The 17,362-nt window shown below is 42.2% G+C and overlaps 1 protein-coding gene across 5 annotated transcripts in view; it reads right to left on the bottom strand.

Annotated features, from left to right (window-relative positions):
- Positions 1–16,785, bottom strand: part of dock3 (dedicator of cytokinesis 3) — a 366,678-nt gene extending 349,893 nt beyond the window's left edge. For all 5 annotated transcript variants that reach the window (XR_004414644.1, XM_033036842.1, XM_033036845.1 and 2 more), the window contains exon 1: positions 16,485–16,785. Coding sequence is in view for 4 of the 5 variants with exons in the window: in XM_033036842.1 (XP_032892733.1) it covers positions 16,485–16,521 (37 nt within the window). In the remaining variant the exon portion in view is untranslated. The remainder of the gene's footprint in view (positions 1–16,484) is intronic.
- Between the last annotated feature and the right edge of the window lie 577 nt (positions 16,786–17,362).

A 17,362-nucleotide genomic window follows, 5' to 3' on the forward strand; every position in this document is an offset into this window, starting at 1 on the left:
AATGTCAGGCATTGCCTGATACAATTCAAAATATTGCATAGGTTATACTATTCAAAGACCAAATTGAATAAGATTTTTCCAACTGTCTCCCCTATGTGATAAATGTCACTTCCAAGAAGCTACCTTAACCCATTCTTTTGCATCCTGTATAAAAACACAAAACTTCTGGATGGGAATATTCGATATCATCTCTAAAACACTTAAAATTCAATTGGATGCAAAATTAATAATTTTAGGAATGTCAGAGGGCTGCTCTAAGTTAACGACATTCCAAAGACATTTCCTTGACTACGGCTTAATAATCGCGAAAAAACGTACACTCAAATTCTGGAAAAAGATAACAGTTCCCACAATGAAGATGTGGATCACAGAAATGACCGAGGCACTACATTTAAAACAAATAAGGCTTGTTTTGGCTGATAAATCAGACCAATTCTTCAAAACATGGTCTCCTTTCACTGAATTTCTTCAACAATAGAATGGTCGAACACAAATTTAAAACCGATGCTTGAGATGGGTGAGCGGGAGGGAAGGATAGTGGGGCATATCTCCGTCTTTTTTTTCTTTAGTCTCTCACTTCTTCGGCAGTTCAGGGGTCTTTCCTTCTCTCTTGTTTGTATTTTTCTTCTTTCTTTTCATGCTTTCCTTTTTACTCTTTTTTTTCCGATTCACTTACACAGAAATTATCGTTTGAGCAATTTTATTGTATAATATTTCCTCACCAATGCAACCCGTTCCCCAACACAATATTGCACCATTCACCCGTTCCCCCAACGCAAGCCGTTCACCCAACGCAATATTCCAGCACACACCCATAGCCCCTTATTCACCCTCACTCATTAAACTTTAAAAAAAATCCTTGCTGCCAGGAATATTTTAAAAAAATGCACCCTCCCTCATTAAACTTTAAAAAAAAACCTTGCTGCCAGGAATATTTTTTTTAAAAAGGGATTGCAACATTGTAGCTCACAATTGCACTGGCTGGGGCTGGCAGGACTCAGTGTCCTGGGATGGCTACAATCCTATTGTGAAGTCATAGCTGCAGAAGGAAGACATTTTCTTAAATTGGGATTTTGTAAAGTTGAAAATGTGAAAAACTTATGAAATATGACATCAATCTGAACGAAACTGGATACATGTAAGACAATTGTGAGTAAGGTGGTGCAAAAATTGTAGAGCTATCTTGTACTGTTTTGGCATAGTTCCGGGAACACAAGCGACACACACACACACAGAAAATAGGTGCAGGAGTAGGCCATTCGGCCCTTCGAGCCTGCACCGCCATTCAATATGATCATGGCTCATCATCCTTCTCTCCATACCCCCTGATCCCTTTAGCTACAAGGGCCACATCTAACTCCCTCTTAAATATAGCCAATGAACTGGCCTCAACTACCTTCTGTGGCAGAGAATTCCACAGACTCTCTGTTTGAAAAATGCTTTTCTCATCTCGGTCCTAAAAGACTTCCCCCTTATCCTTAAACTGTGACCCCTAGTTCTGGACTTCCCCAACATCGGGAATAATCTGCTTGCATCTAGCCTGTCCAACCCCTTAAGAATTTTGTAAGTTTCTATAAGATCCCCCCTCAATCTTCTAAATTCTAGCGAGTACAAGCCGAGTCTATCCAGTCTTTCTTCATATGAAAGTCCTGCCATCCCAGGAATCAGTCTGGTGAACCTTCTCTGTACTCCCTCTATGGCAAGAATGTCTTTCCTCAGATTACACACACACACACAGACAGAAAGAGAGACATACACACAATGAGAGTTTTAGTAATATCCCTGTCACACGGGAGGCCTGGTCCCCCAACGCAACCCGTTCCCCCCAACGCAATATTTGACCACTCACCCATACACCCCACGGGAGGCCTGGTCCCCCAACGCAACCCGTTCCCCAACGCAATATTCCACCACTCACCCATTCCCCCATATTCCAGCACTCACCCATAGCCCCCAACAGTGCACTTGCTATGGCTAGCATGACTCATTGTACTTGGATAGCAACAATGTTGCAAGCAGGACTACAATCCCATTGTGACATCATAGTTGTAAGCACAGGGAAGATATTTTTCTCAAATTGGGGTTTTGTAAATGTAAAAATGTCAATAACTTGTAAAATATAACATCAATCTGTATGAAACTTGATACAAACCACTGCAGGACATTTATGAGTAAGGTGGTGCAAAAAAAATTAGTGTTATCGTGTACCATTTTGGCGTAGTTCCGTGATCATAGTTACAGACAGAAACGCAGGCATAGAAACAAAGGCAGACTGGTAGACAGGCAGACAGACGGACAGACCAATTGGCCATATAGGACAGAGGAAACTTCCAAACAATTAAATACTTCTAAGTATTTTCTGATCAATTAAATGCATTATGAATTGGTGGTAAATTTAATTGAATATCCTAATGATCTTTATGGATGCATTTTACAGAAATTTTAAATTATGTAAAGGGTACCCACTATAAAATGATATTCCAACTGGGTTCTTATAGTTAAACTGACAGGTTGTGACAAATTTTTTTTAATGCAATAAATGCCCATGTTAATTAAATGGTAATTGTGGCTTTGTGAAAATGTAACTGTGGTTATGTGACCTAGCTGCATCTTGCATCGGTGTTTGTTTCCTTGACAACCATCTATAAAATACATTTTAAGCAATAGCACTGTAGGAAAATGTAGGCTGTTTCGTGAATTATAATTATAGATTCTTATTAACCAAATTCCTGCAATGATAATATCATTGAACAATATGGAATAAATTGAAAAGGAAAACACAGAAAATCTATTTTAATCTTTTTTTGTTGGAATTATTAAAAAATGAAAACCTCTATCTCCACCTTGAGGTTAGTCACTATTAAAGATAAACTGAATTGCACTTTTAAGACATTTCTCCAGATTATGAATGCCTAATATACGGACACACGCATAGATGAATGATCTCCCATAATATTATTAAATTTAAAGGAATAAAATGTATTTGTTCCTATAAATGACACTTATTCTCTATCTCCATGTTTTTCACAATATCTTGGTACATGTGACAATAATAAACCAATACCAAAGATGTCTCAGTTACTCTTAAACTTTGTCATCTCTGTCACAGACATCTGCCATATTTCACAGCATTATGCCCAGGGCTGCATTACAGATATTTTGGCCACACTCTATGTGGCAACAATGATTAATGATTACATTATTTTTTCAACGTGAACTGAAGGCAGCTTGTGGAACACTCTTTTGCTAGCATTTCTACAATGTACATGGTCCTTGTGTACAGGGCTCGAAATTAGCGGTTGCCCGGTTGCCAATGCCAACCCACAGTCCCGCCAGGCAACCTAAAAGCCATGCCATTTTGCCCGGCTTGGCAAGCACCCGGGACACCTATCGTTTAATTCTGGGCGGGCCCCCTCTCTATCTTTCTCTCTCTCTCTGTCACTCTCCGTCTCCGCCCTCTATCCGTGTCTGTGTCACCGTCCGCTCCTTGTCTGCCGGCACAGCCGGCCGCCTTACACATGCGCACACCCACGGCCAGCACCAAAGATCCAATCGGCCGTGGTTGTGCACATGTGCCATCCTGCACATGTGCACTGCCACTGCAACTGGTCAGCGTCGGCCACTTTCTCCCTCCCTTTGCATGGTGGGAGATCTGCTGTCCACTCGCTGCGACCGCTGAAAACCAACGCAGAATCAATCGCTGGAGCTGGAGTAACTCCCTGGAGTAACTCTTGCTTCTTGGTTTCCTCCAAAAATATTCGAAACAGAATTTAAACACCACCACCAAACTATAAAAAATAACAGCCTATTGCATTTTATCTGTTTATTTATTGTGTATATATATATGGTCTATGGTATATAGACACAGTGAACTTTTATCTCCTGTTCTATATTATGTTTACATATTCTGTTGTGCTGCAGCAAGCAAGAATTTCATTGTCCTATCTGGGACACATGACAATAAAACTCTCTTGACTTGGACTTAAACAAAAAAGAGTTCTTGGCGGGAAAAAGAGCTACCTTAAATTTAATTGCTTCTGGTTGGGTACCTATAGTAGGCTGAAGACTATTCCATGCTTTAATTGTGCGGCGGAGTTGTAAAAGGAGCAAATTAATAATATTAATATATCAAGGGAGGTAGTTAGCGTGTGTGCGGGGTGGTAGTTAGTGTGTGTGACGCCACGTCGCCCCGCCCCCCGCAACCGCACGTTGGGGGAACAGACCCAACGGGTCTGCACTTGGTCTAGTGTACATTAAAAACAAGAGGGTAACTAAGGAGAAAGTAGGACTACTCAGGTATAAAGGAGGGAATTTATGTTTGGAGTCAGGTGATGTAGGTGAAGTACTAGACGAGTACATTACCTCTGTATTCACCAAGAAGGGCATGGAAGCTAGTGAGATCAGTGTGGGGATACAAATTTGCTAGGTTTGAGATCAAGGAAGAGGTAGTGTTGGGTCCTTGAAAAAGCATTAAGGTGGATATATCCAGAGGGCCCAAAGTGCCCAAGGTTAATGAGAAAGGAAAGAGAGGAAATTGCAGGGATTTTGACAAAGATCTTTAAATTCCAACTAGCCATAGGTGAGTTCCCCGGAGAATTGGAGAGCAGCTGATGTTGCACCTTTGATTATTCATACTGCTGGGTTGTAAGCTGCCCTTTTTTTTGTCTAACCGAGAGGTTGCATTTAGTAATTACCTATTGCAATTCCATGTTCTGCCTGAATGGGATTTGCTAATTGCTGAATAGTAACAAAGCAGATTGCAGAGATATTATCCCAAGATTATCTGGTAAAAATACTAATAATTTCAACATGGTTCATGTAGATTGATGATACATGTGAACCAATCACACATCAGTCAGCATCACTAACTCCACCCCACTATAACACTTATACTAACACTGGTTTCCGGCACCGCCAGTCTGAGCAGCTAGGATGTACTGACAACCCATCGTAACTTAGCCTTTTGCTATATCTCCCACCCGTCCCCACATGTCTTGCACCCCTCCACGTCCCTCGGTCTCCACTAACCACGGGGCCTCACCCACTGCATGTTTCCCCTTTCGGTCACCACAAGCCTCTCCCACGCCATTCTCGCCTCCAGGCTCTCCGTCTCATCGTTCAAGAGAGGGAGGGGAGGGTTGGGTTCGCACGCGCTCGGGCCGTGTTAGTAGACCACCAGACAGATATGGCGAGTATGTTTAACTCCATGGTATGGGTGCCCTTTCCACACTTAATCTTTAGGGGGAAGGATGTAGATTGATGATGCATGTGAACCAATCACACATAAGCCAGCATCACTAACTCCACCCCACTATAACACTTATACTAACACTGGTTTCCGGCACCGCCAGTCTGAGCAGCTAGGATGTACTGACAACCCATCGTACTTAACGCTGTTAAGTTTCAGTGCTGATAAAATATGTGTTTAAATCATACACTGTCTCTGGTGCCTGTTTACAGTTCACAACCCAACACTTTTGCTTGAAGATGAAAAATATTGTCACATTGTCAACATCTTCGAAGAAAGTATTTAAATAAGCAATACTGACTGCAGTGTAGAGGACCTTTATTGACTTTATTGACTTATATGACAATGTGGTTCCCTTGTTTGATGAAGATCAAGCAATTTACGGGAAAATAAATGAAAATGCAAATTAGAGGGGGAAAATACAGATAACACCAAGCAGACCAGGAAGCATTGTGAAAAGAGAAACAGTTCATGCTTTAGATTGAAGATATCTCATTAAAATCGAGAATGTGATAAAACAAATTAGCTTTAATGGGCAGAGGATGAAGGGGAGTGTTCATTTTAAAAAGTTTAGATTTGAGGACATTGATTCCTAAACAGATAAATGAGCAACAATGATGGATTCTGGGTATCATAATCATGGGGGTTAATTAATGGGATCACACCGCTCTAATAGATTTAATCTTGAAAATTAAGTTGGATACCTGGAATGAAATGTCATGTCGCTACTTTCCAGTAATCATACCCCAAGCTAGTGTGCATAGATTTATCAGAGGTAAAGTTATTACCTTGAACTTATTTCTCTTAAAATCCGAATTTGGAGAGCAATACAGCATTTGTGTGGCAATTTCTCATGTTTTTGTGATGTCTCAAAGAGTTTCACTGCACTATTTTTAAAACTCAGTCACCCAAACATACATAAACACAACATGTAATCTGAAAATTGCAAGATTTTGCAAATGAGATAGCAAGAGAAACTTTATCTTTCACCACAGGCAAGAAAATATACTTTCAATTTGGCCACCACAAATGAAGCAGCATAGATTCTTTAAATTTAGGATAACCATAAACAATGATACATGATAAATGATAGATCAAGTTCGTTCACATTTATTATCACAAGCATCAATTAAGGTACAGTGATATTTGAGTTACCATAAAAGTAAAAAAAGACCACAATACACAATAGTTTTAACATAAACATCCACCAGTGGAATCAACATTCCTCACTGTGATGGAAGGCAGTAAAGTTCCGCCATCTTTCTCCTTTGTTCGTCCTTGGTGGTCAGGGCCTTGAACCCTCAGCACTGCCTCTGCTGACGGCCCTCTCGTCGGGACGATGGAGACTCCGGCGTCGGGAAAGAACGGGAACACTCCGCGACATGGAGCTCCCGAGTTGGCCTTTTCTTACCGGAGACCACAGCTTCACGGTGTTAAAAGTCCACAAGCTCCACGGTCGGGGCACTTCCACAGCGATCCTCAGTAAAGGATCGCCCACTGCACGATGGTATGTCCACGCCGCGGTTGCAGCTTGAAGCTCCAGGCTCCAGGAAAGGCCACACCAGTCGAGTTTTTAGGCCGCGGGGAGGGGACGGAGACGTGACATGGAGAAAGATCACATCTCCATCAAGGTAAGTGACTGAAAACAGTTTCCCCCTATTCCCTCCCCCCCCCCCTCACCCCCCACATAAAAACATACCGAGAAACATTAAAACATACTGTTCAATAAACATTAATATACAATGATGATTGCTTCCCTAAAGGACATAAAGCTTATCATCATGTTTAATGTGCTTATATTATTTTTAATTATTACAGAGATCCTTTTACAGGGACCTCAACACGAGCACAAATGCAACAAATATGACGTACTAGTAGTTTCATATTTTCTGACAGACAGTGGAAAATTGGCCATTCTTTTCCACAACTGTACATGTACTTGAGCATTTTTGTTGCATGTATACTTAAGCAATTGACATGAAAGGTCTACATACAAAAGAACTTAGGAACTGCATATACTTATGTATAATCTTAATTTGGATCTTAATCTTAAAACAAGAAAGTGCACACCAACCATACAAAGACACAAATCAGCATCTACAGGTCATAGAAGTGCCATCAAATATTGCAATGTGCGCAAATAATCTTTCAAACGCATGAAAAAGAGAAGTGGCTCTTTTTGTAAATGACCTCCAGATAGATATCCCAGTTAAACAATGTGGAAAAGTTTGAATGAAACATGCTTGCATTGTGAAGGCTTTTAGTTTCAAATACCAAATATTCAAAGGCTTATATTGACAATCAACTAAGACCAAAAGATTTTAGTATTCTAATCCAAAATTAATAGTAAATTATTCCAGGGGTCTTTCACAATAGTAGGGTTCTGTATTAGTCTAATTACTCTTTATGGCACTAGTTTTGGCAACATAAACATTTCAGGTCATACTTCAAAATCCCAAATTATGTAAAAAGAGAAACAGATGCACTCATACATTGCATTGTTTATCTCTTCCCTCCCAATTACCCTGATTAGCAGATGATCATAGGGTTTGGATAGGTACATGCAACTGAGACGTTATAGCCATTACTGAAACATGGCTCGGAGGGACTGGACTGGTAGTTTAATTTTAATGGGTGCAGGTGCTGCAGGTAAGGGTAAAAGATGAGGGGGATTTTCTTTATTGATTAAGTAGAACATCACGGTAGTAATCTGAGATGACATAGAGACATAGAAAGTAGGTGCAAGAGTAGGCCATTCGGCCCTTTGAGCTATCACTGCCGTTCAATATGATCATGGCTGATCATCCAGAATCAGTACCCTGTTCCTGCTTTCTCCCCATATCCCTTGATTCCATTAGCCCAAGGAACTAAATCTAACTCTCTCTTGAAAACATCCAGTGAATTGGCCTCCACTGGCTCTATAGCAGAGAATTCCACAGATTCACAACTCTCTGGGTGAAAAAGTGTTTCCTCATCTCAGTCCTAAATGGCCTACCCCTTATTCTTAAACTGTGACCCTTGGTTCTGGACTCCCCCAACATCAGGAAAATTTTCCTGCATCTAGCCTGTCCAATCCCTTAAGAATGTTATATGTTTTTTATAACATCCCCTCTCATCCTTCCGAATTCCAGTGAATACAAGCCCAGTCGACCCATTCTTTCATCATATGTCAGTCCCGCCATCCCAGGAATTAACCTGGTGGACCTACGCTGCACTCCCTCAATAGCAAGAATGTCCTTCCTCAAATTAGGAGACCAAAACTGCACACAATACTCCATGTGTGGTCTCACCAGGGCCCTGTACAACTGTAATAGGACTTCCTTGCTCCAAAACTGAAATCCTCTTGCAATGAAGACCAACATAGAATAGAATATTAGAATATAGGATAGAATATTTTATGACATGTCATTTGAACCTCAGTGAGGCTCAAACGAAACTTAGTTTCCACAGCCATACAAACAGAGACAATTCCTACAAGACACACACACAATTCAATTTACACAAACATCCATCACAGTGAATCTCCTCCTCACTGTGATGGAAGGCAAAATCTTTTCTCTCCCCTGTACCATTTTTCTCCCGATGTTGAAGCCCCAGGCGGGCGATGGTAAGTTCTACGGCCATTTTAGGACGCGCCGGGCGATGTACGGCCCCGCTCCCGGCCCAAAGTCACACAGTTGGAGCCCCCGGCAGGTGTTCGAATGTCCCGTGGCCATTAAAGCCACGCCGGGCGATGTACGGCCCCGCTCCGGGTCGTTCCAACCCCGCGACACGGGCTGGAGAAGTCGCGTTGCGGGAGCTCTGGAAAGCGGTCTCTCACCTGGACCCGCGAGCTCCCGATGTTCCAGTCCACCGGACCTACGGCTGCAGCTGGAGCTTCCGAGCTCCGGGGTCGGGCCGCAGCACCGAGCCACCACCGCTCCCCATGCTCCGAGGCCGGCCAACCCCACGATGGTGAGTAGTCCGCAGCTCCACAGGCTCCGCGACTGGAGCCCCCAGGTCGTTCCGGCTGGAGGCCGCTCCACGGTGCTAGGCCCCAACGACAACGGAGACCCAACAGGAAAAAGGTCGGGTCTCCCGTGCAGGAAAGAGAATTTTTTAAGTTTCCCCCTCCCCCCCCCGCCCCCCCACATAAACACAGTTAAAAACAGTATTAAAAAACACGAACAACTATTTAACTAGACAAAAAAAAAAAAAGACAGACAGGCTGAAGGGGCCGCTGCAACAGTGAGTCGCGCCGCCGCACAACATGCCATTAGCTTTCTTCACTGCCTGCTGTACCTGCATGCTTACTTTCGGTGACTGATGTACAAGGACACCCAGGTCTTGTTGCACCTCCCATTTTACTAATCTGACACCATTCAGATAATAACCTGCCTTCTGGTACTTGCTACCAAAGTGTATAACATTTATCCACATTGTACTGCATCTGCCATGCATCTGCTCACTCACCCAACCTATCCAAGTCACTCTGCAGCCTCATAGCATCCTCTTCGCAGCTCAAAATGCCACCTAGCTTTATGTCATCTGCAAACTTGGAGATGTAACATTTAATTCCCTTGTCGAAATCGTTAATATTGTAAATAACTGGGGTCCCAGCACTGAGGCTTGCGGCACCCCACTAGTCACCCTCTGCCATTTTGAAAAGGGCCCGTTAATTTCTACTCTTTGCTTCCTGTCTGCCAACCAGTTCTCTATCCATGTCAATATCGTACCCCCAATACCATGTGCTCTAATTTTGCACACTAATCTCTTGTGTGGGACCTTGTCAAAGGCTTTTTGAAAGCCAGATATACCACATCCACTGGCTCTCCCTTATCCATTCTACTTGTTACAACCTCAAAAAATTCCAGAAGATTAGTCAAGCATGATTTCCCCCTCATAAATCTATGCTGACTTTGACTGGTGCTGTCAATGCTTTCCAAATGCGCTGATATTATATCTTTAATAATCGACTCAAGCATCTTCCTCATAACCCCCCAAGCTTTCTTTCATGCTCTATTTTCCCCCCTTAATTAACCCTTGTCCTACTCTGTTGAATTCTAAATTTCTCCCAGTCCTCCAGTTTGCAGCTTCCTCTGGCCAATTTATATGCCTCTTCCTTGGATTTAACATTATCCCTAATTTCCCTCGTTAGACACGGTTGAGTCGCCTTCCCCGTTTTACACCAGTCAGGGATGAACAATTGTTATAATTCATCCATGCGATAGTTAAATCTTTGCCATTGCATATCCACCGTCAACCCTTTTTTAGTATCATTTACCAGTCTATCCTAACCAATTCCCGTCTCATACCATCAAAGTCACCTTTCTTTAAGTTCAGGACCCTCGTCTCTGAATTAACTGTGTCACTCTCCATCTAAATGCAGAATTCCACCATATTATGGTCACTGTGGCACAAGGGGCTTTGCACAACAAGATTGCTAACTAATCTTTCCTCATTATACAATACCCAGTGTAAGATGGCCTGACCTCTAGTTGGTTCCGCTACATATTGGCTTAGAAAATCATCCCGTATACACTCCAGGAAATCCTCCCCCTCAGCGTTGTTATCAATTTGGTTAGCCCAATCTATATGTAGAATAAAGTCACCCATGATAACTGCTGTACCTTTGCTACACGCATCCATAATTTCCTGTTTGATGCTGTCCCCAACCTCACTACTGCTGTTTGGTGGTCTGTACACAACTCCAACAAGTATTTTCTGCCCTTGACTATTTCACAGTTCTACAGCATTCTGAGAAATTTAAAAAAGGGATGATCACCTTATTAGGATTGTACTGTAGCCCCCCACCCAAAAAATGTCAAAAGGAATTAGAGGAACAAATATGCCAGGGGATTGGAGAGTTACAAGCCTATAAGTAATGTCATGGTAGGGGATTTTAACATTCACAATATAGACTGGAACTGCAATTGTACCAATGTCAAAGATGGGGTAGAATTTGTCAAGTGTGCTCTAGAAAGTTTCCTCATGCAATATGTTGAGGGCAGAACATGGAAGGGGACAAAACATGACCATCTCTTAAGGAATTGGGCAGGGCAAGTGACCAAAGTGCCTGAGGACAAGCCTTTTGGGAACAATGACCACAAAGTTCAATTAGCTTTAAAACAGTTATGGATAAGGACAGGGCTGGTCCACAGGTTAAAGTTCTAATATGAGGCAAGGCCAACTTTGATAGAATTGGACAGGAACTTGCAAATATTAATTGGATTTGTGGGTATATGGAATACACTGCCAGTGGAGGTAATTGAAGCAGGTGCAATAACCACATTTAAAAGACATTTGGACAGATATATTGATAGTAAAAGTTTAGCAAAATATGGGCAAACACAGGCAAATGGAACCAGTTTAGATGGGGCATCTTAGTCAGGATGGACGAGTTGGGCCAAGGGTTGGGCCAGTCTATGCTTCATGACAAACTTTACAAGAGCTTTTAAATTGAAAAACATCCTTTAAACAACAATTAACTATTGCTTTTAAGAAGGAACTGCAGATGCTGGAAAATCCCAGGTTCACAAAAATGCTGGAGTAACTCAGCGGGTGCAGCAGCATCTATGGAGCGAAGGAAATAGGCAACGTTTCAGGCCGAAACCCTTCTTTAGACTGACTATTAACTATTAATTAACTATTGCTTATCCTCCAGTTTAGTTTTAGTTTTTGTGATACAGCACGAAACAGGTGCTTTTGCCCACCGAGTCCGCACCAGCAATCCCTGCACATTAACACTATCCTACACACACGGGGTGACAAATTTTACATTTAGACCAAGCCAATTAACCTACAAACCTGTATGTCTTTGGAGTATGGGAGGAAACTGAAGATGTCAGAGAAAACCCACGCGGTCACGGGGAGAATGTACAAACTCCTTACATACAGTACCCGTAGTTGGGATCCAACCCGGGTCTCTGGCGCTGTAAGCACTGTAAGGCAGGAACTCTACCACTGCCACTGTGCCGCCCTAAGTTATCTTTATATCCTGTAACGTTAAAAAGGCAAACATGCCGACCTTAGTATCATGCAATTATCATAAACCATAGGCTATTTCACTTTCCATCAATCATTGAAAACTAGAATTATGTATAAATGACCAATATTGCATGAACTCCCTGAAATTATCTTTACATTTCATTGGTCTCAAATTCCATCTAACTTATTGCAAAATCCAAACAATTTTATGTAGCCTGATAATACCAGGCAATATAAGAAATTTGATAAAAGTCATATCTTCACCCTAATGTGAATAATGTAAATGTTACTTTAATAAAGCTTCAAAGCACACATGTTCATTAATTCTCCTCACTAAAGAAATAGCTCTTTGCCTTGTCATTGTATTTATAGATGCTGTAGTAACTAAACTGGCGGAAGAGTTATGAATTCAAATTCCATCATGGCAGCAGGGAAATGTAAATACAGCTGATTACATAAATCTGAACTTAATGAAACAAAATGCTAATCTCAGTAACCAGGAGTCATGGTAAAAGCCCATCTAGTTTACTATATGTCCTACAGGGACAGAAGTTATCCACACCCTGCAATGCGATTGACTTTTATCTGCCTTCTCTGTTCAGAGGCATGGAAAGATGAACAAAGAATGCCAGTGTTGCCAGTTAAGTCCATGTCTCACATGCTGGAAAGTAAAGAAATTCCCAATAAACTAAACCATCAGACACTCCATCTAACAGCTTTAGTATTACTTACCAGAAATGTTACTTTGATGTTACTAGCTAGAAATTATTCAAATGGCATTAACTACATCAGGAAAGCTTTCTCATACAAATAACCAAACGATGGATGGATTTGTTGGTCATATAGTAGAAATACTTATCTGGAAATAATATAATGAAAAAAATGGTGCTTGTGAAGATCTATATATGACAACTACTGCGGACTACACTCCACTACTATCCTCACTCTTTTCTTCTTTTCTCTTTTTCTATTATAGATTAAAGTTTTAAAAAAAAAAGAAGTTGTACAAGAAATGTAATATGTTGCATATTATGATTAAGATGTATGTACATTGCTTCTAATAAAATAAAAAAATTAAAATATCTGAATAAATATGCTGGATAATCTTCCTTATCTAAATCTGTCCAACGACCTTCAGAACTACAGAGAGCTTTTGATATTTGTGTACGGGATTCATATAATTGAATATCATGGGTCACACATAAACTCTAAACCTTAATACGGATGAGGAAGGGAAGGGGGAGTGAGGGAGGGGGGAGAGGGATGAGGGAGTGATGGGGAGAGAGGAATGAGGGAGGGAGGGGAGAGATGGATGAGGGAGGGAGGGTGAGAGAGGGATGAGGGAGTGAGGGATGATGGAGGGAGGGGGAGAGAGGGATGAGGAGGGGGGAGAGAGGGATGAAGGAGGGAAGGGGAGAGAGGGATGGGGAGGGAGAGAGGGATGAGGGAGGGAGGGGGAGAGAGGGATGAGGGAGGGAGGGTGGAGAGAGGGATGAGGGAGGGAGGGGGTGAGAGGAATGAGGGAAAAGGTGGGATGAGGGAGGGAGAGGGGAGAGAGGGATGAGGGAGGGAGGGGGAGGGGGGGGAGGGAGAGGGGAGAGAGGAATGAGCGAGGTAGCGGGGAGTGAGAGGGAGGGAGGGGGAAGAGAGGGATAGAGGGGTAGTGGAGTGCAGGGGGGTTGGGAGGGGGGGTAGAAGGGGTCCGGGGTGATGGGCAAGGTGGGATAGAGGGGGGAGTAGAGGGAGAGGCGGACAGGGAGGGGTGGATTTGATGGGAGGGGATTAGGCATGAGTGGTGGAATATTGCATTGGAGAACGGGTTGCGTTGGGGGACCAGGCCTCCTGTGTGACTTAGGCTAGTAGAAGCATAAAAGACTAAAGCTCAATCAGAGGTAGACAGGGGTGGGAGATTGCAACCTTCACGTAGTCTGCCCTGTTTCGATGAATGCAATCAACCCAGTGTGCACAATCAAATAAGATCAAATAGAACAAGTTGTCGTACAACTTTAGGCTGTGCACGCCATAAGCAAGAAGAAGAAGAGGTAGACAAAAATGCTGGAGAAGCTCAGCGGGTGAGGCAGCATCTATGGAGAAGGGTCTGCAGAAGGGTCTCGACCCAAAACGTCGCCTATTTCCTTCACTCCATAGATGCTGCCTCACCCGCTGAATTTCTCCAGCATTTTTGTCTACCTTCGATTTTACAGCATCTGCAGTTTCCTCTTAAACAAAGCTCAATCACAGCTCAGCTTACTTACACAAGTACGAACCCGGTTTTGATCTTCATTTTATGCTGATTTATTAACTTCAGTTAACATGATAAAATAATTAATTAGCAGGTCACAATTTGGACATCATTCTGGCTTCGTATTACTGAACAGCAACCCGTGTTGGATTTAATTTTAATGCCAACCAGTGACACTCATTTTCCAAAATACATTCATCAATGATAACCATTTTAAAACAAAGTACTATGCAACATCTTTAGGAAATAAAAGAATTGGAAAATTGTGGATCAAAAATACTTTACAATGAGGTTCAGTTACTGAATATATTCAAGGCAGAAATCAATAGACTCTTAGCTATTAAATGAATCATGGCATTTGGATTTGTGCAAGATAGTGGGCCTGCTATAGATGACCAACCATGATATTATTTGATGACAGCGTATGCATGAGATACTGAATGGCCTCCTATTTGTTTCTATTTTTCATTTAAAACTGAAAAAACAATGCAATCCATGCAAAATAAACAAAAAAGCATATATTAAGATAATAATATGTAGCAATTGAAAATAATATACATTTTTCAAGCACTTTGCAGAAAATTATGGCAGATCACATCTTATAATTAGAAATTTTAGATTTAAGATCTTTTATTAATTTACAAAGAAAACGTATCTCTCCACATGGAGGGTAAGTACTTGTTTATGTGTGCACAGATATATAGATGATTTAGAAACAGCTTCCTTCTTTTGAAAGTTAAGAACAGTCGAAAGGTTCGTTTTCAATTTCCACCACATATTGGCAAGAGCAGCTCAAAAATATTTGCTCAAAAATATATAGACACACATATTCCACTATATGATTGGATTGAGCGATCAAATCCCGAGATGTTTTTTTTCGTTTATCGTTTAGAGCCGTTAGATGTTACTAAAATGTTATTCAGGTTTTTCCAACTTAGTGATTGACAGTTGGAGTAAGTAAACAAAACGATTGTTCCTCCCCGGTTACAATAATAAACGGTGCCGGCCTGCGGCTCTATATTCTAACATATAATGTTAAATCCTGACATAATGTATTTGTCGATAGATGCAATAATCAAAAGTGTTATTATACACTTTGGTTTTAAATAATTTAGATGACGTATGCTTCATTTGCGATTTCACAGTCTCTAACATTTCAAATGCTTAATAAATCACAGGACCAATGATGTTTCTACCATTCCTAAAATGGCTGAAAGGATATGGAACAGATGGTCGTAGACTGAAAGACCTGTTAACCTGTCCCTTTTGACCTGCTTGTGCTGCACCACTTATTCCATGCCCTCCATTGCCATTTTAAATCCCCAACAGGTTCCGTTTGTGTTGCAAAGTGCATTTTATCACGATTAAATGACAGCGCCCTCCATCGAAAGATGATGCTTCTGACCAGCTACCCCCAAATAAAATCATACATATTCATATCATCAACGGGAGGAGCGGACATAACACAGCTCATTGGCAGACAGTATTTATATTTGCAATTTCAGCCGCTGAAATTAAAACCCACGGTGTGAAACTGCATTAAACACAACAATAATTGCGATTACATAAACTGGACGCAACAGTTTGCAGTTAAAGAATTTTAATATGTTCCGTTTGCAAAATTATTTGTCATCAATTGGCTTTTATTGACTTTAAACATTTGCACCAACTATCTACATAAAAAGCTCTCAACGCAAATCATTAAAACCCATCGTCGAGGGGAAACTGCACCAAGATCCCCCTCCTCATTCCCCCCCTCGCAGCTGAGTTCCAATCATCTGACTTTATTTAAGTCCCCCTTGAAATAAATCGTGACTGAGATGTTCGCAGCCATAAAGTGATATCTATTGGGTTCTCCGTGCAGCCCCCGCAGCAGTCAGCCCCCGGTTGTTTTTATTTGTGAGAACAGGGGGGGCAGATGGCATTAAGAAAGTGCTTCTTTTTTTTTTTCTCTTTCCACTCCCGTATTAAAATTATTTTACAAAAAAATACATCCGCCCACCAGATGCCATCAATGCAATTACTTACCGACGCCAAATTTCTCCTCCTCGGTCGGTGTCCACATGTCGGCCGGTTCGCATGGAATTATCTCACGGTGTGCGCGCGCGCGCTCAGCAGGCGATGAGGCTGAGAGAGAGAGAACGAGAGGTAACGGTTGTCGTTCACTAAACCTGTTATTCCCGGAGACCGAGGCAGGGTTTTCTCCGCGATGGTAGCGTCAGGATTTGGATGACAAACCCGCTGACTGGTCGCGGCTCTTGCTCATTCTACCGCAGCGGCTGCGTTTAGCAGCAGCAGCAGCAGCGACGGCGCCATCGACGGTCACGTTGCCCGGGCTGCGGCCGCGCGTGTGGTGGCATGCGCTACCTAACGGATAGTTCTCGCGCTACAGCAGGAGGATGGAAGGGATGGGAATGGGAGCACCTGTCACCATGACAACGGGAAGACGCTCCCGTGACTGACGTCACGCTTGGACCCTGCAGGGGATTGAAATAGAACGGTTTAACGGAAAGACATTGTTGCCATAGAGGGAGTACAGAGAAGGTTCACCAGACTCCACCTCCAGTTTAAATTCCATTTGGAATGTTTTGGAGGACCAAGAAACCAAGAACCAAGACTGATTCCTGGGATGTCAGGACTTTCATATGAAGAAAGACTGGATAGACTCGGCTTGTACTCGCTAGAATTTAGAAGATTGAGGGGGGATCTTATAGAAACTTACAAAATTCTTAAGGGGTTGGACAGGCTAGATGCACGAAGATTGTTCCCGATGTTGGGGAAGTCCAGAACAAGGGGTCACAGTTTAAGGATAAGGGGGAAATCTTTTAGGACCGAGATGAGAAAAACAATTTTCACACAGAGAGAGTGGTGAATCTGTGGAATTCTCTGCCACCGAAGGTAGTCGA

The sequence above is a fragment of the Amblyraja radiata genome, chromosome 18 (genome assembly GCF_010909765.2).
Source record: "Amblyraja radiata isolate CabotCenter1 chromosome 18, sAmbRad1.1.pri, whole genome shotgun sequence".
Classification (NCBI taxonomy): domain Eukaryota; kingdom Metazoa; phylum Chordata; class Chondrichthyes; order Rajiformes; family Rajidae; genus Amblyraja; species Amblyraja radiata.